General features: G+C 37.8%; 3 protein-coding genes across 7 annotated transcripts in view; all 3 read left to right on the plus strand.

Annotated features, from left to right (window-relative positions):
* LOC148065101 (protein tweety homolog 2-like) overlaps positions 1-2,600 on the plus strand; it is a 48,661-nt gene extending 46,061 nt beyond the window's left edge. Inside the window, exons 12-14 of the mRNA XM_087809370.1 lie at positions 11-196; positions 276-354; positions 1,875-2,600. Coding sequence (XP_087665496.1) covers positions 11-196; positions 276-354; positions 1,875-1,955 — 346 coding nt within the window. The 3' untranslated portion in view covers positions 1,956-2,600. The remainder of the gene's footprint in view (positions 1-10; positions 197-275; positions 355-1,874) is intronic.
* Positions 2,601-2,742: 142 nt separating this feature from the next.
* On the plus strand, positions 2,743-7,660 carry LOC148065114 (charged multivesicular body protein 6-like). Its single transcript, XM_087809371.1, has 8 exons — positions 2,743-2,934; positions 3,173-3,282; positions 5,063-5,150; positions 6,248-6,334; positions 7,101-7,166; positions 7,245-7,325; positions 7,396-7,465; positions 7,532-7,660. The coding sequence occupies exons 1-8, from the start codon at positions 2,869-2,871 to the stop codon at positions 7,576-7,578; spliced, it is 615 nt and encodes a 204-aa protein (XP_087665497.1). The 5' UTR covers positions 2,743-2,868; the 3' UTR covers positions 7,579-7,660.
* Positions 7,661-8,440: 780 nt separating this feature from the next.
* The window catches only part of LOC148065115 (BAR/IMD domain-containing adapter protein 2-like), an 86,673-nt gene continuing 71,253 nt past the window's right edge, over positions 8,441-23,860 (plus strand). For all 5 annotated transcript variants that reach the window (XM_087808761.1, XM_087808760.1, XM_087808756.1 and 2 more), the window contains exon 1: positions 8,441-8,664. In XM_087808761.1, the coding sequence (XP_087664887.1) occupies positions 8,593-8,664 (72 nt within the window). In that variant the 5' untranslated portion in view covers positions 8,441-8,592. The remainder of the gene's footprint in view (positions 8,665-23,860) is intronic.

Consider the following 23,860-nt stretch of genomic DNA (forward strand, 5'->3'; position numbering starts at 1 on the left):
GCCGGCGCAGGGAGAAGGAGTATGACGACATCGACGAGGAGGATCCGTTCAACCCCCAAGCACGCCGGCTCTCCTACAACCCCAGAAGGTCGGATATACACAGTTTCTGCAGCTACTCCAGCAGCGTCGGCAGCCAGGCCGGCCTTCCACTGCCCCCGCAGTCCGCCTCTAATGTCATGCCGGCCCCTGAGTACATGTAAGGAAGGGTCGACCTGGACAAGAAGTCCATCTTTTTTTTTTTTAATATCAATTTTTTTTTCTTCTTCTGTCAAAAGGAATCAGTCCATGCTGTTCGGGGGGAGCCCGCGCTACGAGAACGTCCCCCTAATAGGGCGAGGATCCCCGCCTCCCTCGGTGCGTTGGACTTACGGGGCCCTCGTGTCCCAAGTGTGACCGTTTTTCTTGCATGCACCTTAAAAAAAACACTTGCATGAACACTGGGGAAAAAAAAGAAAAAAGAACTGGCTTTTTTTTTGGTGGTGACAGACTGCCCTCTGCTGGCGATTTCCGGAGAGATCCAGTTTTTAGTATTCTCTTTTAGGATTTTTGTTTGTGTTTCCTGCCTTTTTAAATCTTGTATGTGCCAAATGACGTAGCGTCGGCGAGTCGGCAAAGGTAGCTCAACCTTTGATGTGGAAGGGCTAAATAATTGAAAGCACAGCTTGATGAATCCACAGCGAGAGTACTTTGAAATGTAGCACAAGAAGCAAGAAAGATGAGGAACGTTGTATTATCTGGTCGCACTTTTGTCTACATGCTAAAAGCTATATTAGCTTGATTAGCTGTAAAAACTACATATGAACAATTGAACATATTGTAGCTTTACCGTTGTAACTTTTTGTTTGGAACAATCTGTAAATTCTTGAAAACTGAAGCGCCTTAATAATCAGTAGTGATGTCATTGTTCATGATAAGTTAGAAAATACCAGATAACAGCAGGAAAATAATTTAATATATTGCTGTCCAAAAATGAACGGTGGAACTATTTAAAAAAAAAAATGTATTCATTTATTTATCTTGAAAAAAAATAAGATAAATATTCTAAAGATTACTTCTTAATCCAATTTTTATATACATTTGTAAGATAGTTAAAGTAAATAGTTTATTAAAAGTTAATTAAGTTAATTAAATAGTTGGGGAAAAAAAGTCTTTTCTTGGGTTTCTTTTGTCTTTTCAAAAAGTACTCTTAGTACTTATTATGGAAATGAATGCAAGATCTGTGTCGGACCTGACGATGTTTTCAAAGTAACATTACGTAGTGCTGATTTAATCACGCCGGTGCTGTGTGTTGCTGTGAAATATTTACTTTTGGTTTGTAAACTCACGTTTTTTTTGTCTTTGTTTTTTTTTGTTTTTTAATAACTCAAGACTTTCAAAAACCGTAAGTCTTCTTTTGTCGTCCTTTCTTTCAACCTGTTTGTTTTAACCCTTTAAAGGCTTAATGTTCTAATATCTTAACCATGGCTGTGTGACATACTGTTGGATGATACTAACATGTGAGTATAACCTGTGACCTCTGACCTCTCGTCTGCTCCTTTAACTCCTTAAACTTTTGCTTGTATTTCCAGCAGAGATGGAGAAAGTATGTAAAAACCTACATAAGTAGAAACAGAAAAGAAACTGATTTATTTCAAATCAAAAATAATATTTGAGTTACTTTTAGTAAAAAAAAAAGTAACAACTACGATGAATATTGATGTATTATCACTAAAGAAATATGTTTAAAATGTGTGATTGTTTCAACAAAAAATACTCAAATTAAGTTAAATGACAGTATTTAGTAAGTATAAGTGCATCAAAACGTAGATTTTCCAGCTCTAATTTCCAGGAGTTTGTATAAAAGTGTGTAATTGTTATGTATTTCTCCTTTACAGTATTCACCCAGTATGAAGACTACCTATCTTTCTATGACCGAGGCCCAGATCCGGCACTTTGGGACTGATTTTCAAGTGTAGCCATCAGCCACTGGGACAAAAAAATAAATAAAAAGACTGCTGGAACATTTTAATCACTTGTTTACATGGAACGAGGCTGCAGAACATCCGTCTGAGAAGGACTTTTTAAGGCAATAACTATTTTCATATCCGCCAAATCGAGCCTTCATCTGAGAGAATAAAAGAGAATAAATGATGACAATCTTTCTGCATGTTTTGGTGTATTTTACAAAACATCAGATGAGCAGGTAATCAGAAATACACTGTGTTGTTTTTTTTTACGCTTCATTTTAGCATATTTTAAACTAAGAATCCAACTTGTTGTGATACTTAAAACTGTGTCTGTCATCGTTTATGTTTTGTCCATAAAGTTTTTCCTGTCTCTGCCTTCTTTAGGCAACTATTATTTCCAACTGCAGGTGGAGTCTTGATCCCTTTTCTGTCTGTTTATGCCAAATATATTACGTCACGAACCTACCTCAACTCAATCCGAATTTGACTACACCTAGTATTTATTGCATTTGTGTTTCTAAAGCATAAATGTGGTCAACATATGTGATTTAAAGCACTTTCCCCACCGTAGAGATCATATACATTTTGTATCATGCCAAAAATAACACTTTACTGGTTGATTATATCTAGCGACTCGTGGTGCAACTGTTCATTGTCATTATCACTTTAAGAATTTAAAAATAAAAACAATAAAATAACGTGTTTTGAATTGTCATGTTCAATTTAGACATCGCGGTTTATTGGTTTGGATGAAGATTGACCCTCTTTGCCTTCCGTACTACAACCATAACAACAATGGCGGACGTACGCTAGCATGCTAGCCGGTGTTCGGGCTAAAATAGTTCGATAAGGTTTTTTTTGAAGATGTGAAATTGTTTTTGCGTGCGGTCGAAGGAAGATGTGGGGAAGGTGTGTCTAGATAATGGGGAACGTGTTTGGGAGAAAGTGTCAACCTTCTCGAATAACGGAGCAAGACATCGCCGTCCTGGTGAGCTAACAGCGGCTAACCGAGGGATTAGCGTCGATCACAGAATAAATCTCAAGATATATTCACACAAATGAATGAATAAATACGTTTTTTGCAAGTGTGTCTAATTGTTCATATTTAATAGTTGTTTTTGCTTTTAAACGTTGTTAACTTTCTACATTTTTTTGTTGTTTTGGTGTCATTAAAAGCCCAATATTTAAATCAACCATAACCTTTATTTTCTTTCTTTTATTCGTAGCAATTGAAACAGCAGAGAGATAAACTGAAGCAGTACCAAAAGAAGATCAACCTTCAGCTGGAAAAAGAGCGACAACTGGCAAAGGAGTTGCTAAAAAATGGCAAAAAGGAGTAAATATTATTATAATGTGTATCATTGATAGTAATCTTTACATGGGATCTGACTATATACAGGCCAAGGAACTCTTTGTTATCATAAATATGATTTTTACCCAGATGTTGAAAGTAAATGTATTTATTTACATGGTTAATAGTTTAATGCGTATGGTTCCATGTCCTGACCTCAACCCTTTTTGCTGACTTACAGACTGGTTTGATGTCAGCAGCATCTTCACAGACTGACCTTCATATAAAAAACAATAAATCCATTAAATGGATGCACCCATATAGAGTTTACGTTTTACTAATTTCCACTAGTTTACAGGTTTATTTTTTATGTAAACTTGATTGAAACAAGTGTCTTGAAGTGTTTAAAGTCACAGGCTAATGTCAAGTATTATTTTCAAATCAAAACGACTTTCAAACTACAGTATATAATGATATAAAATATTTTGTTATCTGTGCGGCTTGATATCAAATTCCTCACAGACCTGGACTGTGTGTCGGGGACCACTGCTGTGTAAAGGGTTAATCTATGTAGTATATTTCAACCTCCTCGTTGAAATTATACCATAACGTGTCAATGATACAGATGTAGTTGTTGCCGCATTCCCATATTTTTCTGGAGTGAGATCTGGTGACTGTGGAAAATTAGCTTTAAATGATCATTTTACTGTAAAGAAAACCCATCTTAGATTTTATTTGCAACCATTTTAGAATGTGACATAGTGCTGAAGGTACTATTGATGAAGCAAGATGTAGGTGCAAAGGATAAAAGTTTTAACCCTTCAACATTTATTTCCACTCACAGACTTTCTTCGACAAAAATGTGTAATTTTTCTTCTGCAACTATATATTGTGATACTGTAGTAGCAAGGATATATTTGTAGTATTGTCGAGTACTTGACTCTGGTGTTGCAGAATTTACAGACCACATGACTCTTGACAAAGTTGTAACTGCTTTCATTTGTTTTCAAACCAAAATATGTCCGAACATCTGCTTTAAAAGCTGCTGGAGTCGACTGCATCCTCTCGGCCTCAGTCATCGCCGGCATCTTGGGGATTTCATTGTTCCTTTAGCTGCGTAATGACTGCTGCCATCTAGAGGCCCGTAGTTGAAAAGCAATACATAAATGAACAAACACTGAATATTTGCATTTTAATTGTAAATCAGAAAAAATTAAACGCACACTATTAAATAAACATCAACTTTAAAAGATTTAAAAGGAGTCCAATGTATCCTCTCGTCCTCAGTCATAGCCAGATCTCGCTGGATTTCATTCGGCTTAGGATGTAACGACTGCTCCCTCTAGCTGCCAGAAGTTTAATTGAAACAAACGCTGTGAATATGTGCATGTTAATTGTACATTTAAAAAAATGAACCATTTTATTTTATACACAATTTATTGAAGTATAAACCATAAAAGAACTATGATAAAAAATGTTTTTGTACTAGTCTAGTAACTGCTGAGTGATCAGATTTATCATGATGTCATCTCAGCGGAATTCCTCTTGGAACCAATTAGGCGATTGTAAATCAATATGAGGACACAAATGTTTACACCTCACCATTCATATCATGCATGTATATCGGTTACATTTCTACAGCTGCCACGGTTCTAATTTTTCATGCATGAATGCAGAGTATCACACTTACCGTGATGGTTAAATCCCCCGAGGTCTCCACACTAGGCCTTATCTGTCTTGTATTCTGAGGATCTCTGTAAGATCCTGTAGTGAGAGTCTCACTGGTTGTATCGCTGCTCTATATCTTATCTGTTTGCCATTACAGAAAGGCTCTGCTGCTGCTTAAGAAGAAACGCTATCAGGATCAGCTACTAGACAAGACGGAAAATCAGATTTCAAACCTGGAGCAGATGGTATGTCGATTACACACACGTGTGATTCACGAGTATTCCCGAAAGAAAGTTCCTTAATGAGAAAATCTGGGAACCCAGTCAGACACCAAGGAATTCAGTTAAATATAAACTCAATGCTGCCGTTATCTTTTTTGATTTTATATTTTTGTGAGGAAAAAATATATGTTGGAAATTAATATCGTAACATTTATCGTCACGTCAGTTTGTAAAATTAGCTACCACGTCTGAAAAGTCTTATCTTTACATGCTAAAATTAGATTGAATTGGTAGAAGAATATGTTTTTAATGTGACAAATACATTAAAATTTGAATTAAAATAATATTTCCACTGTGTATTGGCAAGACTCTGGCGATACGATACGGATCACAAAACAGTGTTAATGTGGAATTTTGTGATATATCATGATACTATAGAAACAAGGCTATATTTGTAGTATTGTCAAGTAGTTGACTCTGGTGTTGGAGAATTTACAGACCACATGACTCTTGATGAAGTCTATATCTATTCTACTAATCTAGTTTATTTTGTTTTGAAACCAAAATATGTCCAAAGCAATAAAAGCTGCTGGACTCTACTGTATCCTCTCGTCTTCAGTTATCTCCGGGATTTCGCAGAATTGTATTTAAAGGAATTTTACATATATTAGCTACTTACTGACTCGCTTACTTAGTTGTTCCTTTAGCTGTGGAAGATGTAATGACTGCTGCCATCTAGTGGCAGGAGGTTAAAAAGCAACTAAAAAATGAACAAACGGTGGGAATTTTCTTGCATGTTGTCTTTTTTTATACACACTTTATTGAAATATAAACCATAAAAATGAATTAAATTTTAAAAAAGAAGACGATACAGTATCTTGAAAAAAAAACACCCCAGTGTATCAATATATATTTTACACACAACATTGTCATTATCTTTTGATGAAATATATATTTTTTGTCGGGAACTTTTCTTTTCCTAACTTAAATATTAAAGTAAATTAAATGCATGTGTAAAGTTCTTCAATGTTTAAAAATATATTTTTGCTACATTTTGTTTGTTTCCAGAGTTACAACTACATAAAAAACATGAATATTAACACCTGGATATTTGTCCACAGGTGCAAGACATTGAGTTCATGCAGGTGGAACTGAAGGTCACGGAGGGACTGAAGGTCGGGAACGAGTGTCTGAAGAGAATGCACGAGGTATGTTTGAAATACGCAATAAACGCGTTCGGTATTATTCGTCTACTCTAAACTATATTAAGAAACAAACTCAAATTAAAGAACAGATCATAAAAGATGTGGGTTTTTCGGAAGAGAGAGTCATTTTTTGGAGGCGGTTTCTTGTCTTCAAACTCATGAAAATCAAACTCATCCATTACTTAACGACATAACTTAAACAAGAAGCTGTAATTAGCAAGTTTGCTAGTTAATTGCGACACCAAATACAACTGTTGCAGTGAAGTATGAGGATTAAAGTATTAATATGTTAATTTGCATTAAACTGAGCAATAATTGCTAATTTCCTATCATGGGAACAAGAAATAAATCTGTCTGTGTAACAGCAATGAATGTTAAATTTTTCTAGTCAAACCGTTTCAGTACTTTTCGCCTTCGATAATGAACAAGTTGATAATCTCCACTCGTGTCTAATTATCCACGAGAGGGTCTTCAATCATTTCAGACATTTCTACGCACGTTTAGACGTGGTTTTAAAAAAAAAGCTTTTAAGACGTTTCTGGAAGAAAAAACCCCAAAACAACCTGAGCCTCGAAGGACTTTGTGTTTGCGTGGCTGCTTCACATTGTTTGGAGATTAGAGGATTAAAGAAGTAAAGCCGCGACTAGAGCCGCACGTCCTCGGACACGTCGTTCCGAGTCCGACTCGTCCAGTTCACGACGAGCATCACTTCTTTTCCGAAAACCAACACGTTTATCTCGTCGTTCCCCTCGTTTTTTTTCCCCGACAGATCATGTCAATAGAAGACGTGGAGAGGATCCTAGAGGAAACTCAGGACGCCATCGAATACCAAAAGGTTTTTTTTTTTTTACTCCCAACATCTTGTCTCTTTTAATGTAACTTATCTTATCTTAACTTTTCTTTTGTCACGCAGCAAATCGACGAGCTGCTGGCCGGAGCTCTGACGCAGGAGGATGACGACGCCATTTTGGCGGAGCTTCGTGACATCGCGGAGGTGAGGAAGGAACAGCCGAGAAGACGAAGCAAGATGGGAAAGCGTCAATCAACATGTTCTTGACTTTCAGGTGGAAGACGTAGCACTTCCTGAGGTCCCGTCTGAGCCGTTACCGGACGAAGTGTCCCAAAATATATCAGGTATAACCAAAAATGAACTCTTTATTAAACTTTAATTCATGTTTTTTTTGTGTGTGTTTCTTCTAGAAAGAAAAGAAAGGAAGAAGAAAGGACGAGAGATGCTGCTGGCATAGCATACTTTTAGTTTTTAATTTATTATTTGTTTCCACTAATTATTACTAATGTTTTCTCAATAAATCGAGTCTGTGCTTCTCAGACGTTTCTTCAATGAGCCCTGATGTCCACCAGGGGTCGCCATCTTCATGTGTTTTCATCAACCGATCACTTGAGCACAAGAATAAACCAAAAATAGATGATGAAAAATGTTTGATTTAATGAACTTAAACGCACTGCATCATAAGATCTTATTTTTCAGTTTTAAGGATTACAGGTGATAGCAACAATTACTTTTATTAAAGTAAATAATATTTGAAATGAATAAAAGAGTGATTTCGTACACTGTGTTGCATTTGTTTGGCCATAAAAATTGCTTTAATCCACTAATAATGGATCATATTTTCACCTACAGGTGTTAATTTGTCCCTCGCCTCTCGCCCCAGATAGCTGGGATCAGCTCCAGCTACCCGGGGTGTGAATAACGTGCAATAATCCGGAGTCTACAGAAGGATCGTGGTTCTTTTTTTTTTTTTTACAAAAGATTGTATGTTATGGCAATGAAAGAATTGAAGAGATAGAAAAATGTGTGGGCGGCCAGTAAATCTGCACTTCCACAAGACTGCTGCGTTCAAGTCATGTGGGGATTTCTCAAGCACACGCGAAATTAGGTTTTAAACCATGCAGAAATCGGAATATAAATATAAACAGTTACATCGTTACATATTAATCGTTTTGGTTTGTTTGCAGGCCATGTTTTTTTTGTTTTTTTTTCCCCCAACTAGTTCAGAGGTTAGGGGAAAAATTTGGAGCTCCGCGCCGGGGTCCGTGAACGCCTCACCGTGGCTGTCAGCTGTAGGTCTGGAGCGAGAGAAGGTGTGTTCAGTGTGAGTGGGCTTTCCACGGACTCAACATCGTCTCTCTCGAACAGAAAACACCGGCTCGGGAAGGTTCCGAACTCGTCCTTCTCACTCTCTCAGACCCACTTCCCCCCGGATACACCTTTTCTCTGAAGAGGCTCAACAGAACCGTTTATGGTCCTGGCAGAAGATTCCACGATGTCTCGCACCGACGAGGTTCACCGCATGACGGAGAATGTCTACAAGGTAAATTCAACTAACAAAGTTTCATTGACTCCATTAAAAACGCGCACTTTAAGCTGTTTTTTTTGTCGAGGCAAGAACACGTTTTGAGCGGAATGTTCACACAGTTTTATAGCCTTTTCTCGCTAAAGGCGAGTCACCTGGTGGTTAAATCGATCACCTGTTGAACCCTTTTTAATCGATTCAACGACTTAACCTACATATCTCCACATAATAGGTCACCTATTTAATCGACTTTCTTTAGTTTAAAACCACACTTTTTAATCGAAACACAAACGCAACTTACTTACTTTTTTTTTTAAATGTGCTTTTTGTTGTATCCGTCTCTTTTCTATTGCATTCCTTGTGTCAGTGTCTGAGGCGAGGTTGGGCTTCTCTGTTGCAACAAGTAAACATTTGCCCCATGGGGATTTCGACATTCAAAACCTGTTCTGCGAAAAGAAAGAAGCGCCTGGCACCAAACCCCGCAGACAACGGATTGGGCGAAATCGCAAAACCTTAATCACACGTGTAAAACAATCTGCTATTAAGATCTTTAGATGTACTTCACGACATGTGGTGCTGTGTCATTTGACCAAAGAAGTCGAAGAAGGAAGTGGTGTCTTGTCCTTCCATCAGAAAGGAGGTCAGATCATTTGACAGACGGCTGCCAAATTCAGTGTCAACATGGGACGGCGACATTTATAGCCTTGTGTTTGAGCGCTGGTTCACATCCTGTGTCACTTTCTGTGCCGGCGTGTAAACACCTGGAACAGGTATCTTCGGAGCTGTCACCGGCTGGATTCAAGTCTGTTGTCAGCTCGGATCACCGATGGGTCAGTGGAGTGGATAGTTCAGGGTCCTCCGGGGCCAACGCTGGTGTCTTGAAACCGTGGCAACAGTTTGGAAATCCAAAGGAATCCTGTCTTTGTTTTTCTTCTTGACTAAAGGAACTTGTAGTGTTTTTTCTTAAGCTGCCAGGCGTGTTGAATCAAAAGTTAAAAGGGAGTGCCACAGGGATCTGTACCCCCCCTTCCCTGAATCACTGTCAAAAACGTTCCACGATGTTAATCTGAAGTATTATTCCGAAACAAATGGCAGCTTTGGACAGAAAGTTCTTTGCAAAATTAACTTTCTATGAGCATCTTGAACAACCATTTCCTTGTTAGGTGGCCATAAATCAGTATTTTTATGTTGGAGATTACAAAAATAAAAGGCTGAATTTTATTTTTGTTAATGCAATTAACAAACGGTGCACAGTGCAGAAGCAACACATCAGCAGATCTTTATCCTAGCTTATACATTTTAATACAACTGCTAACATATCGCAAAACAAATCTGACGATAAATCACAAAATAAGAATGAGAAGAAAAAGATGAATGCAAACTTTACGGAAAAAAACAGTTATGTTTCCTTTTTGAGTTTGACACTCCTTGTGTATTGAACTGTGAAACAAATTGGATTTGGAAATGTGTTGATACTTCGATATTGCTAATATTTAATCTCTACATATCAACAAAATGACATCACTTGCACAATTTAAGCAGACTTCCGAATTTAAACAGGAAGAACAAACGGGCGAGAGTTAAGGTTTCATCTTCAAAGAAAACAATTCTGACGTATAATATTGTGATAAATGGTGTTATAGTAATACATTTTGATGGTATGGCAACTATCGGGATCTGTATCGTATCCTTAATAGGGATGTGTTTTGGCAAGAATGTGGCGATGCGATACGTATCACGATACATGGCCATCGAAACAAGTATATATTTGTAGTATTGTCGAGTACTTGACTCTGGTGTTGTGGAATGTACAGAGGCCACATGACTCTTGATGAAATCGTAACTACATTAATTTATTTTGAAACCAAAATATGTCCAAAAATCAGCTTTAAAAGCTGCTGGAGTCCGCTGTATCCTCTTGTCCTCAGTAATCCCCGGGATGTCATTGTTCCTTTAGCTGCAGAGAACGTAACAACTGCTGCCATCTAGCGGGCTGGATTTCAATTGAAACATAAAATGAACAAACACTGAACATTTGAATGTTAAATTTAAAATAAAATATATATTTTATTTCATACATACTTTATTGAATAAACAGGAAATATGATGAACTAAAATAAAATATAGATATGTTATCTCGAAAATAAATATTGGGATGTTTAAGTATATCAGTATTTTCTTACACCATTAACCATATAATGGGTTCTTGACCCGCTCACCACCAAAATCCATCGTTTTCCACCTCAAACTTCAGTCTTAAACAGAAGTATTTATCATGGAAACATCAAGATACTTGATCAGTACTTTGTTACCAGGTCCTCACATCGCTGGGGGAAGAGTTTATCTTCTTCTTTGGAGTTCATGAGTCAAACCCATGACTCACCTTTTTTCGTCCTCGGGCCGTTTTCTGAAATGGAAGAATGTTTGTTATGATGTGGAAGCTGCTGACTACCTTTTTTTACTGCCGTTTAATTCTCATTTATGTTCTCTTGACACCTTCTTTCATTGGTCAGGTCTCATCTCCAGGCCTGGAGATTATGCCGTTCAGTTTCCTTGTGGATGTCTTGCTGTGTAATTGCTCTTATCTTGTGACTAGCCACCAAAAGTGTAACAGGTAGAGAGTCATGGGAGGGGATATGTACCGCTGTGACTCACGTTAGCCTGATTCAGCGTCTTTAAAGGGGGGGAGACTCTGTGTTCTGGATCTCAGATAGCAGTTAAAGGCCACAGGCACTCCTTTTTTTTTTTTCATACCGGAGTCAACCCAGCAATCCCAGCCTAATCCTATATGACTCACCTCGGCTCTCCTCCCTCGCCGACTAAATCGGAGTTCAGTCACTCCCATGCTGACGGGGTGAGACAGATACTTAAGGCTGGCGGTGTTGCATGAGTCCCGGCAGCTCGCGGTGTTGCGGGTCAAGCCTCTTAAGCCTCTCCCGTTCAATGAGGTTCGAGTGCTTACCGAAGTAGGGGGAGGACGTCTCCGAGTGAACCGGCAGATTCATCGACGCGGGCTCACTTCGGGAAGTCGATGGTGTTGTGATGAAGCGATTTGTGATTTGCTTGACTTTGGTCGATGATTTCGACGTGGTTTCGAAACAATAGTCATGGCTGAATTGTTGTTGTCTTTGCTGGGTTTTCATAAAGATTTATTTAAGATACAATATTGTCAATAATTCCCTGTTTTTTTAAGACATTGCCAGAAAGTATTTACTGCGAGATACGATTTTGGTTGCCAGATAATTAGTTAATATCATTACCAGGTCACTTCTACTTACATTCTCAACCTGCTGTGTGACTTAAGATATTAACTATCACTTTTTTGACATCCCAGTTAGGTTGTCCCGTTGTTGAACTAGTTCTTTGTGAAAAAAGTTTTCAAAAAGTCTTTTTTTTTTTTAAATTCTAGGCATGAGATTTATGGTAGTGATGGTCTGATGAAGCTTCATGAAGCGGCGCCATGTTGTTTAGGGGTCTGTAGGTGGCGCCATCGGTTTAGAAATGATGTGATGTTTCATTAGAACAGCTGTTCAAAACAAATGAAAATAGTGCAGAGACCGCCATCTAGTGGACTCTGAAAATAATGACACTGTTTCATTAAGCTTCATCAGACCATCACTGATTTATGGTATATGACATACTTTGATTGTGTTTAGTTTGGATTGTTTACAAAATATCTCTTTAGTTATAGTTGATATTTTTGACTCAAACTATCATTAGTAACTACTTATTTTCTGTCTCTGATATACCTCAATATAACACCAGTTCTATGACTGTTTTGGAGCCCGTTGAGGCCATTACACGCCATTAAACTAACCGTTTCACTGATAGTTTTACGGACTCTAATAGCGCTAGAACTGGGTATCGATCAAACATTTTCAATACCTTCACTTCCTGAACGATACTTTTTCGATCCCAATTTTAACAAGAGCAAAGACAATTACTTTAGGATTATACAAAGTACAAAACTTGAATAACAGTTTTCAGCTTTGGCAAATTTCCGCTACTAGCTCTTTGTTAATTAATAACTAATAGTTTCCGGGGCACTTGCTAACAAGTAAAAAAAATAATCTAATGTTCGCTGTCTTGCTCACATATCAGTTTTTCAGAAAAATCCACACATTATCCAGTTTTGATAACACCAAAAGACGGAGCTTGTTTCGATACTTGGTACTACCAAAGCATTTTGGTCCATTCCACAAAATATCAGCGGTTCGATACAGTTCCAGCCCCACTCGACTCTCTTGTGTTTACACTGGCCCTGCTACCCATCGCGGTGGGCTAGTACCCCCGACACTTGTAGGCAATGATTTACTTACCAGACACAATAAGGTCTGAACCTTGTCCACGGACCACAGACCGACGTATCGTACTCCTTCACGCAATGTTTGTTTTGAATGACGGGGTTTATTTTCTTGTGTTGAGTTCAATGACGTCAATATCTGACCGATCATTGTCGTTCAAAGTCACCTTTTTAGTACCGGCCCGGCTCACTCGGAACCGGAGCATAGAAGTTTTTCAAACTAGGATCTGCCACGATGTACCGTGCTGCTGGAAACGCCAAGTTGGACAGTGCTAGTGAGAAAGAGCCATGAATGAGTGAAACAAAATGCAAAGCATGTAAGGGGGTGGGGTGGCGAAGCATACAGTATACAGTTTTTGTATTTATAAATGAAACGTCTTTCTAGAACTCAGTCCAGTTGACTCGCTTTTGAACCTCTTGATAACCATGACCTAATGCTCATTTCTTTGGTTATTCTAGCATCAGTATAGTTTGAGTCAGATTAACATTTGATTTGTTGCTATTTTTAACGTTTACTATACACGATGTGAACCATTTGTTTCTAATGTTATGAATTTATGCATTTTAGAAACAAGTTCAACTTTTTTTTCTATCTTGTGTCCAAATCTTGAACAATCGCACATAATGTGTAAGACAATTTAGGTCCTGGGCCAAACAAAATGTACCGTATTTAGAGATACAAAAATTCACTATTGGTTGGATTATTTTTTTTTTGTATACGGATACAATACTTTGTTTTAAAAGTATTGACAAACTCAAAATATTGATCCAATTGTTATTGTTTTTCATTTATTAATTGTTTCCACTACAAACCTGAAACTTTTTAAAATACATATTTAATGTATAGTTATAATAATTCTTACATTTTGTGAAATGGGTTACTTGTGGACTTTTCTTGTTAATACAAATATTTCTTTAAAATGTTGAGGTTATTGTTTTTTATCCTTTTGGTACTGACGATGGTTTCAAGTATTTTATGTATTATTTTTTATTGTTTATGAAAAATTGCTGGCTATTGGTAAAAAAAACAATAAAGTTTTACCTTACCTTACCTTAAGTATTGAATAGTTTCCTAAATAACCGTATAGAGTGAAAAACCATATATTTCTTATCAATAAAATCATCCAAGTGATTCCCAGAAGTTAATCTCTGATATTGTTAAGAAGTCTCCAGATTATTTGTCATCTTTACATTCTTAAATATGGGTTAAACCTCACGTAGTTGCTTGAAAATGATGTTTTAATTAAAAAATTGTATATTTTTTGCGATACTTTGAGTTGCCAACTTGTTTGGTTACGTTTATGAAATGTATGTACATTTTCTTTTAGCACCAATGTGACTTTTCTGCTTCGAAAATACTCAGAATAATTAAGTCTAAGTATTGAATTATCCGTGTGTGTAGAGAAAGATCGACGCTATAATCCGAGGGTTCTTGATCCGAACAGAAGCGCCTGCCTCTGAACACACCCAGGCAGGTAAACGCGACAGTAGGGTGTGTCTCCTCTCCACCGGCCCTCAGGACAACACTCAATTTTCCCAGGCTGCACCACTCCCTCATTGTCAACACGACCTGGAACACGCTTATTTTCCCCGAGTCTGGGAAAAGCGGGCCCGGCGTATCTTATTATCGCCTTCTTCTTTTGAAGGTATATTTCCTTGTTACGTAACCAGCTTTTATCCCTTTCTTGGCTCAGATCATCGTCGTGACATTCCCGGCTCGAGCGATATCCCGATAAGAGAGGACGGTTTTCCACCATGTATACGGGAGATGTGAACAGGTGGTCTCTTAGCAACAACCTTGTGTTCTCCCTCTCCGTCATATCGTCGCTCAGAACCACTTTTGGTCGAGAGATCATGTGCCAAGAACTCGAATTAAGATGCAATCGCTGCGTTTTTTAAAAAAAATGTACCTTCCCCTCGCGTCACCGGCGGCTCCCGGCTCGGAGAGAAAGACTCTAATGGAGTTTGAATAAAAAAAAATGACTTCAGCTGCGGAACATGCGTCTGAGTGGATCAACAAGTTTGAGCTCGCCGTCGCCCCGCGGCTGCCGAGGAGACTGAATTATGAGCCGCCGCAGATATCACTGTATTCATTGCCTGTGGAAGAAGCTGATTTGTTCCCGGCCGCCTTTTTTTTTTGACTGCGATGCAGAGGGAGAGAGAGGGAAGGACTACCGGCTCCATACACCCACCTTCTCTGCACGTCCGTGGGTGGATGGTTTAGAGACATTCGCTCTTTTCTTTTCACTCATCACAGATTTTTTTTCTTTCCCAAGGCCAGAGCTGCTATAGAAGATTGAAGTTTATAGAGATAAAAAAGAAATGATGTTTTGTCAACGAAGGGGGGGGGAAAAATCTCCGCCGCCATGATTACTATGTGTGTAATGACATAGTAGCGACGCTGTCGTGGCGGACAATGGCCTTTATGGGTCAGGCCTGCTGGTTAAGACGCCCTGCGGCAGCAGCAGCGTCGTCCAAGGATGCTTCTACTTTGAGCGACGTTGGCCACACTTTACACCCACAGAGCCTGCCGTGCCGGGTTTTTTCTTCTTTTTTTTTCCCCCTCTCCTCCCAGTCTTGACACGCTGTTGAACGGGGAAGAAACCAGAGTTCACGCTGCGATGGGTTGTAGCGGCGCTTTCTAAGATTAGCTTTGGGTAATTGTTGTTCAAGTATATCATGGTTTAAGACGCTCTCTTTGGAACGATTAGCTTGTTTTTGTTGACTTGTCTACGACTATCATGAGCCTCAGACGAGATGGGCCTGAACTTTATTTTTCTTTCGTGGCAAACATGTGTTAAACTCAGCAAGTCATTGTATGTTCCTTAAAATCAGAGTAGAATCTAGTTCATTGTGATTTAGCGAACTATAAATACTAGTGATGTGTACTGGCGAGAACCGGTGGATACGAATAGTATCACGATACAGGGTCAGCGATATGATGTATTGTGATACTGTAGTAACAAGGATATATTTGTAGTATTGTCGAGAACATGACTCTGGTGTTGCAGAATTTACAGACCACATGACTCTTGACAAAGTCGTAACTGCTTTGTAGATAAAACAAGGGGCCAAAATATTGGCATCCTCTCGTCCTCAGTCATCTGAATATGGAGACTCAGTCATGAGTTTTTCGCTTTATAAACATACATATAAACAACATTATAAACATTATTCGCGAAATAATGCATACCACGATACAGGGGCAACGATACTCTATAATGCAGTATAGTACTGTAGGACAACGGTATATACTTATAGTATTGTCGAGTACTTGACTCTGGTGTTGGACAATTTACAGACCACATGACTCTTGATGAAGTCGTAACTGCTTTCATTTTTTTTAAACAAAATATTTCAAAAACATCATCTTTAAAAGCTGCTTGAGTCGACTGTATCCTCTAATCCTCAGTCATTGCCTGGATCTCGGAAGACAAAACGAACAAACAGCGTTAATATTTGCTCCTTAAATGTCAAATAAAAAAAGGAATAATTTTATCTACAAACACACTATTGAAATATAAAATAACTAATGAACCTCAAATATGATTTGAAATCCAAAAAAGTGATACAGTGCTGTTAAATTTCGATACAGTTTCATGGAAAAAAAGCGATATATCGGTGTATGCACTTTTTCTCACACTCCTAACACACATAAGATTAAGACAGATTATAAATGTGTACGATGACAAACTGAGAGATAATTAAAATCACTCCAAGACTCGAAGAATAAAAAGATAAAAAATCGTACTTCCTGTTAGGTAAATATACATTTTGTTCGGCCCACAAAAAATATTTTGTCCCCTTGTTTGATTGAGTTTGACACTCCTGCGTTCTCGTATAATTGAACATTTACAAACTCTAATATTTGATAGTACAAATATATAGAATAAGCTTTATTAATAAAGACTAGCGTTATAACGATACCAATGTTTTTCACTCTATTCCGATACTCCTAAAATCTTCAATACTTGATACCATTTTCAGTACTAAAAGGATTTAAAATAAATACCCTCAAGATGTCAACAAAATATTTTTTATAAACAAGATAAATCCAAAATAACCTATTTTACAAAATTTAACAATTTTCAGAACTACACATTAAATATGTACAATGAACTTTAAAAAAAAGTTTTGAAAACTAAGTATCGTCTCCAAATGCAATCAATACTTTTTTGAGTTTTGACATCAGTTGACGTACAAATCTCAATTCTTATTATCTACTTCTTTTAACCAAATTTTCAGCTAACCAACACACTACATTTGGTATTACTTTACTTAATTTACTAAATAATATTTTTAAGATTAGGTAAGAGCTAATATAGAATCACACTCCGACCAAAACTAAAGATTCTTGGTTCTACAACAAATCGCAAAAAAGGTTGACTGAGCTCCTCTATCTTTAAAAAAAGAACTTTGCTTCTGAGAGCCTTGAGCCAGTCTTAGGGAAGTGGCCTGTGGTGAGGTTTTCGGATCCTCCGTAACTGAGTGAAGACTTTCTACAAACCAGGAACCGACTTCCTGTTGTCAAAACAACCTTAAAATATCTACTTTTTAAATCCAAATTTAGTCTATAACATGGAGCTCGGTCAGCGTGGCTAGACTTTGTTAGCATAGCACTTAGCATGTAGCCTCCAGCTGGTAAAATATTTCCAAACTATTTCTGAACAAAAAGGTATTTTAAAATTTGGAAAGTATTCCCAATTTTAATTAAAGTATTCCGTCACTCACGACCCTGATATTTGAACATGTATTCAATAATTCCACGTTGTTATTGTAATAACTCTTAATGTTCGTCACCACTAGACTCATTAACACATGCTGAGAAAAATGAAGACGATGCATTTTTGGAAAGAAGCTGAAATGTATTTTTTTTAAATTTCATAAATAGTCTATCAGGGAAGAAAATCTCACAAGCTTAATATTTCATAAGAGCTCGGCACCGGTTTCATATCTTTTTTACTTTTCTCTTACAAAAAGAACGGGTCAGATGAATGGATCCGGCGAATAAAGTCGGGGTTCTGTTGCCGTGGTTACGGGAGCCAGTGTCAGGGTTAGTTTGATGACGTCAAACGAATGATGCGAACGGTCGATTATTGGCGGCGGCTCCGAGCGGACGTGTTCAAGGTCAAGGGTCATGAAAAGCCGACCTTTCTCTTTTCCGAGGGTGACCTGGTTTTCTGCCGCGCACCTGAGACTTCACGGCTGTATGGCTTTATCAAGCAGGTGATCGATGTTTGGAGAAAATAACCTGCCGTCGAATAATGTTTTTAAAAGCTCGGCGTCGTTGTCGCGGGTGAATTATTAACATTTGCTTTTAAAAAGGTTGACAAACATGAGCTGACATTCCGCCGCTTATCTTGGAAGCAAATCTTTGCTCTGTTAAGGCGACGCTAATGTTCCACGAGGTTTGAAAGATCCGGTGATGATTATCTGCTGCTCGTGTCTCCTGGATGTTCTTTGTAAGGTTGTTGTGACTCAGAGAAGTTACTTAAGATATTTGTGTCTATTTCTTTATACAAGTCCAAGTTTAATAGGTAAAAAGGTCTCTGTGGAACATTTAGATGGGAATTTGATGCAACTGTTGGGGTTTGTATTGGCAAAAATCTGGCGATACGATGTATCGTGATACTGTAGTAACAAGTATATATTTGTAGTATAGTCGAGTACTTTATTCTGGTGTTGCAGAATTTACAGACCACATGACTCTTGACGAAAAGTCGTAACTGCTTTCATTTGTTTTGAAACCAAAGTGGAGTCGACTGTATCCTCTCGTCCTCAGTCATCGCCGGGAACTCTCTGGATTTCACTATTCCGTTAGCCGCGTAAGACATAAAGACTGCTGCCATCTAGTGGTCTGATCTTTATTTGCAGCACAAAAATGAACAAAGGAATCAATTAAAATATTGAACTACTTTATTTTAAACACAATTTATTGAGCTAAAAACTATGATGAAAATAAAATATGGTATTAAATTAAATTAAAACGTGTATTGATTTCAAATTGATACAGTGATGTTATAAATAACAAAAAAATAAACAAACATCATATTTATTATTTAAGTGTATCTATGTTACTCAAAATGATTTTGAGTTCATCACGCAGGAGATGTCAATCTCTTTATTACATTTTACTGTCCATATTTGTTGTAAGGCCCTGGGGCAAAATGTATTTTAATTTAATTTTTTTAACACAAAACAAGTCGATACCAATTCACTTGTTTGTTGGCATTGTCACAAATACACACTGATTAAAAGTTGCGCCTCATTATCACAAGTAGAGATAAACGAATGTCAATTGATATTGATTATTATTATTAATATGGAAATTCAGAATTAAAATTAATTTAAATATTCTGATGTTGTGCTACAATTATGATAACATTTATGGAAATATTATTCTGGTTAAAAAAAAAAGAAGCATTTGCAGTGTGTCTTGTTTTTAGCCATAGGACATTTTTAATGGCCCTAATGTGGCCCACTGACCATAGGTTTGTTTGTTTTTGTTTGTTGTTGACCACATGAAGCAGATTCTCTCGCCGCAAACCACCGAAACATGTTTGCAAAGTAAATCCATTAAAAGTCTGACAGAATGTTAGCAAAACTACTCAAAAATTGTTGTTGTGTTCTGGGGATCCATCTGGATCTAGGAAGCATGTGAAGGTTTTGTCGTACATGTATGGCTTCAAACCGCTGCTGCACAACAGCTCCTTGATAACCCAACAAACGAACCGAGTCACTTATTCCTCGTGACTTTAGCGACAAAATCTGTTGTTGTTTTACGGTTGCCAGGCAGCAACCGGGGGTTACGGCCTCTGGCGACTTAACCCCTGAGCAAACTCAAGATTCCTTCTGCTGCGTCACGTCTTTTCATCCGAGCACGACCCACAGTACCTGCTGCTAATAAGTCCTTGTAATAACTTCCTGTAATAACCCGTGGCGTCTCCGGGTCACCAGAGGACGGCGTTTCATTACCCACTTCCTTCTCTCGGGAGGGAAACAACCACTTGAGATTCTAAATAAGTGGGCTATAGCTCTCAGGGACGGCCATTATTCTGCCCTTCTTCACTGGCTTGTGTCGGACGTCCGCGTTCACAACCGATATTACCGCCGCCTAAAGTGGTTTTTGTCCTTAACTATATGTCATTTTGTATAATATTATATACTTACTTGCTTAAGAAGTACCGTCCTACTGCAGTGTGACTCGGAACAAACTACTTTTTGCTCTCTACGATGTACTTTCAACAAATATGTCGAGTCAAAAGTGTATTTTCAGGCGTAACATTTAAGTAGCATTGATGCTAACATGTGGATGCTAGCATTGCTGCTGTACAAATGTCCCCGGTGAGGTATGAATAAAGGTTTATTTTATCTCTTCTATTTACAATTAGTAAACACTTTTTAGAAGAAAAAAAATTAGTTCTTGGAAATATATATATATTTTTAATTTGTTTATTTCTGTTTCTGTATTTCTGTTGTGTGTGTTATAAATGTTTATTGTTGTTGATGTATTTATTTAGAATGATTTACAATGTTTTATTTTCAAGTAAATATTTTGTTTTATTCATTAATAATATTGAATTGCTTTTTGTCCTTATTTACAATCGTTTTTGTTATTATTGCTTCAAATATGTGTATATTATTACATACCATTGGTCCTAATATGTGTATGTACTGCTGAAACAACTTGCATTTCACCAATGTGTGAAGAATAAAGGGATATTTATCAATCAATTATCAATTAAAAGGAATAACTTCCTATTAAAGAAAGTGAATGTTACTATAAATATGTAAATAATTGAAAAAAAAGGTTGCACATTTATGAAGTATATTTCAAAGTGGATAAAAATATCCATTTTAAATTTAAAAACAGAATTATGGGGAGAATATGAAATAAATATTTGATTTATTCTTGGTTTATTTCTTAGAAAATAATGTCAGAATCAAAATATAAAATAACTGCGTGTCTCAACTAGAAAGTTGTGTAATATCTTACGTGACGCATTACTGTAATTGTAATAGAAAATTCAATAATAAAAACGTTTACTCACAGTTCCCGAGAACCATCGAAACGGACGTGACCTTTTACGTGTTTGTAACTCGCCACACACTTCGCTTTACTGGCACAAATACTGCTTGACTCGGCACTTTTGTCCACAAATCCCCTTTAACTCTCTTCCCGTTAATCTGTTAGTCCGAGAATGCTTAAGCGGGATCAAGTTTTATATGGAAAGAAATGAAACGGAACTTTGTCCTGTTGCTTAGCGAGTCCTTAATTCAAATTCTTCAGGTGCTGACTAATACAGTTTTTGTGGAATGTACTCGGGCACAAGTGGCTCATTGTTTCCGCCGTCCAACCCGATACTGTCGATGTTGACTGAGAAGTTTGATTATGAATTTCTTGGTCATTTACTTGTTTTTATGTTGATGTTATTTTCATTTAAAATGTTATAAAAGAGAAGAAAGACATAGTTATACTCGTATCACATGCATTGTTTGGTAATCTGTACCGTAACATCAGTTATAAATGGGCACGCAACTTTGATGTGTTGCTAGCTACCATTGACGGCTAACTAATCATTAGAAACGTTGATTACTAACCTCAGAATCAAGGAATTTGACCTGGTTTCATTCTCTATCTTCCCTGGATGAGAAGAAAATCTACCAAATGTTGACGACTTCAGCAGCTACTAAGATAATACGGTGATCTAATACTAGCATAAGTCTGTATAGAAAAATGCACAATGCAAACCGTGTCTTACCCTTGGGGTTAAAAAAAAAACAGAAAAAGTAATTTTCTGATTAAAATTGAACCATCAGACATTTGTCAAGTCAGTTGTCGCCGTACATGTCGCCATACATGACGCCGTACATGACGCCGTACAAGTTGCCATACATGTCGCCATACACTGACCCAATACAATATATTGTGAAGCACTAAAATAAACCATAAAATAATTGCTGGTGGAAATTAAAGTGTGATTTGAAAGCCACAAAAATAATCAATAAAATGCTTGCTCTTCAATATTGATACAGTATTGTGAAATGACATCGCGATATATGTCAGTATTAGCGTTGTTCTCGTGCACATATATTCCAAGACTAATGACTTTTATGGTTTGTTTTTGCTGTGTATCCAACCTGAGCTTTGTGCATCATAAAAACGTTTCCTTCGTAACCACTAGTTCTATGTTTCTTGTTTAAAAGGGCAATTTCCTTGTCTCAGTTATTTCTTCTGTTGTGGTCTTTAATTATTTGTTGCATCCTGATTCTGTCTGAGCCGTCATAATTCTACTCAGGAGGCGTGCGGCGCTCAAGACTTTTGTCAGGCAGTGTAGGGGACGTCTCAGTGCTACAGGCCGAATGCTAACGTCTGCTAGTTTACTGTGTGATTATGGTCAGTGGATTAGTCGTGAGATGTACCCTTTATTTAAAAAAAAAAAACCTGTTTAAAGGTACTTAGTGTCAAGAAGTATTATCAGATTGATAGTTTGTTTTTTTTAGCTTGCTAGCATCTAACCTATTTAAGTGTAAACCTAGCAGACTTGAGTAGGTATGCTAGTGTTGAAAGGTTTTTGGAGTAGTTATCGATCTAGTAGTTAGCCTCCCGTAATTAGCTAAACAATGGCAATCAATGATTTGTAAGCAGGTTAGTTATTGGCTTTTAGGTTATCAGTGAAGCGCGAAGACCATGGTGAACCCTTATTGACAAACTTATCCATCAGTCTTGTTACTAGACCTTTACTCTTTATGCTAACTGTTAGCTTAATAATCCATTGACACATGCACCTTTTACCGGTTCTACATGTTGTAGACTTATTTTTATAAGATGATATTCCTTGTAAATATTGTCTGGCGTTTGAGTATATATTTTGGAATATCACAAACTACATATTACTTGAACTAGATTATAAACATTGCACGTTTCAATTAAAACATTGTTTTTCACCCTGATTTTGTCATAGCGTGGCTGACGACACTACAGTTATTTTTTTCCCCTCGCGACCATTAACTGATCATTGAAGCCGTCTCTCTATTAAGGAGTTGAGCCTCGATTTCCGCTGAGCTTCACAACTGTACGTCTGATCCCGAGGCGTTCTTCCAGCAGGGGGCTTCGTAAATGATTCAGGAAACTCATAATGGCGCAGCGAGCGCCTCCTGATCGTGTTGATTCCCACCGACTCCAATCAGTCGGAGTTACTCGGCAATTACCCCTCGTGCATGTCGGCGGCACGTTCGTTTGTAGGCGACTTCAACTGGGGAATTTGGAATCAAAACATCTGACCTAGTTTTCAAAGCCGCGAAGGAAGGACTTTTATAATAAAATAACTTCCATTGATCCTGGAGTCGTCTCCGTGTCGCGGCGAGATGAAATGAGTGACACAATGGATTTAATTTCACCGCAGACATTCTCCTGCCCTCACTTTAATTGTCTGCCTTAATTTGCTCCTCGAGGTCGTGGTAATGAATTCATCCCCGTCTTTTGTGTAGGCCGCTGAAGAATGGACGCCACCTTTTGTCTCGGGAGAGAGGATTACATTGCGGCTACTTTTACTATTGTGATTGTAAATGAAAAATGATCCGGCGGGAGCGTCCGAGTAGATGTAGACAAGGTACCCCCGAACATGACTCGCTGATTATTATTATTTTTTTTATTTTCAGTCTCACCGAGCGATCTCAAAGTGCCGCGTCGTTCCCAATTAGCTGCTACAATTAGGGTAGCGATGTAGTGCAAGAGACCAGGGATGTCAGATTTAGCATCAGTAGGAAGCGATGACGAATGGAAGTACCTCGCCGCTCTCTCTCGCGTTTAAAGGGGTCAGAGCAGAAGAATCCGCATTAATATTGCTCACGGATGTTAAGCTACACAACGACGGGTAAAACATTTGTGGAACTTTATTCTTTCTGCTT

This window comes from Callionymus lyra, chromosome 15 (genome assembly GCF_982586985.1).
Source record: "Callionymus lyra chromosome 15, fCalLyr1.hap1.1, whole genome shotgun sequence".
Classification (NCBI taxonomy): Eukaryota; Metazoa; Chordata; class Actinopteri; order Syngnathiformes; family Callionymidae; genus Callionymus; species Callionymus lyra.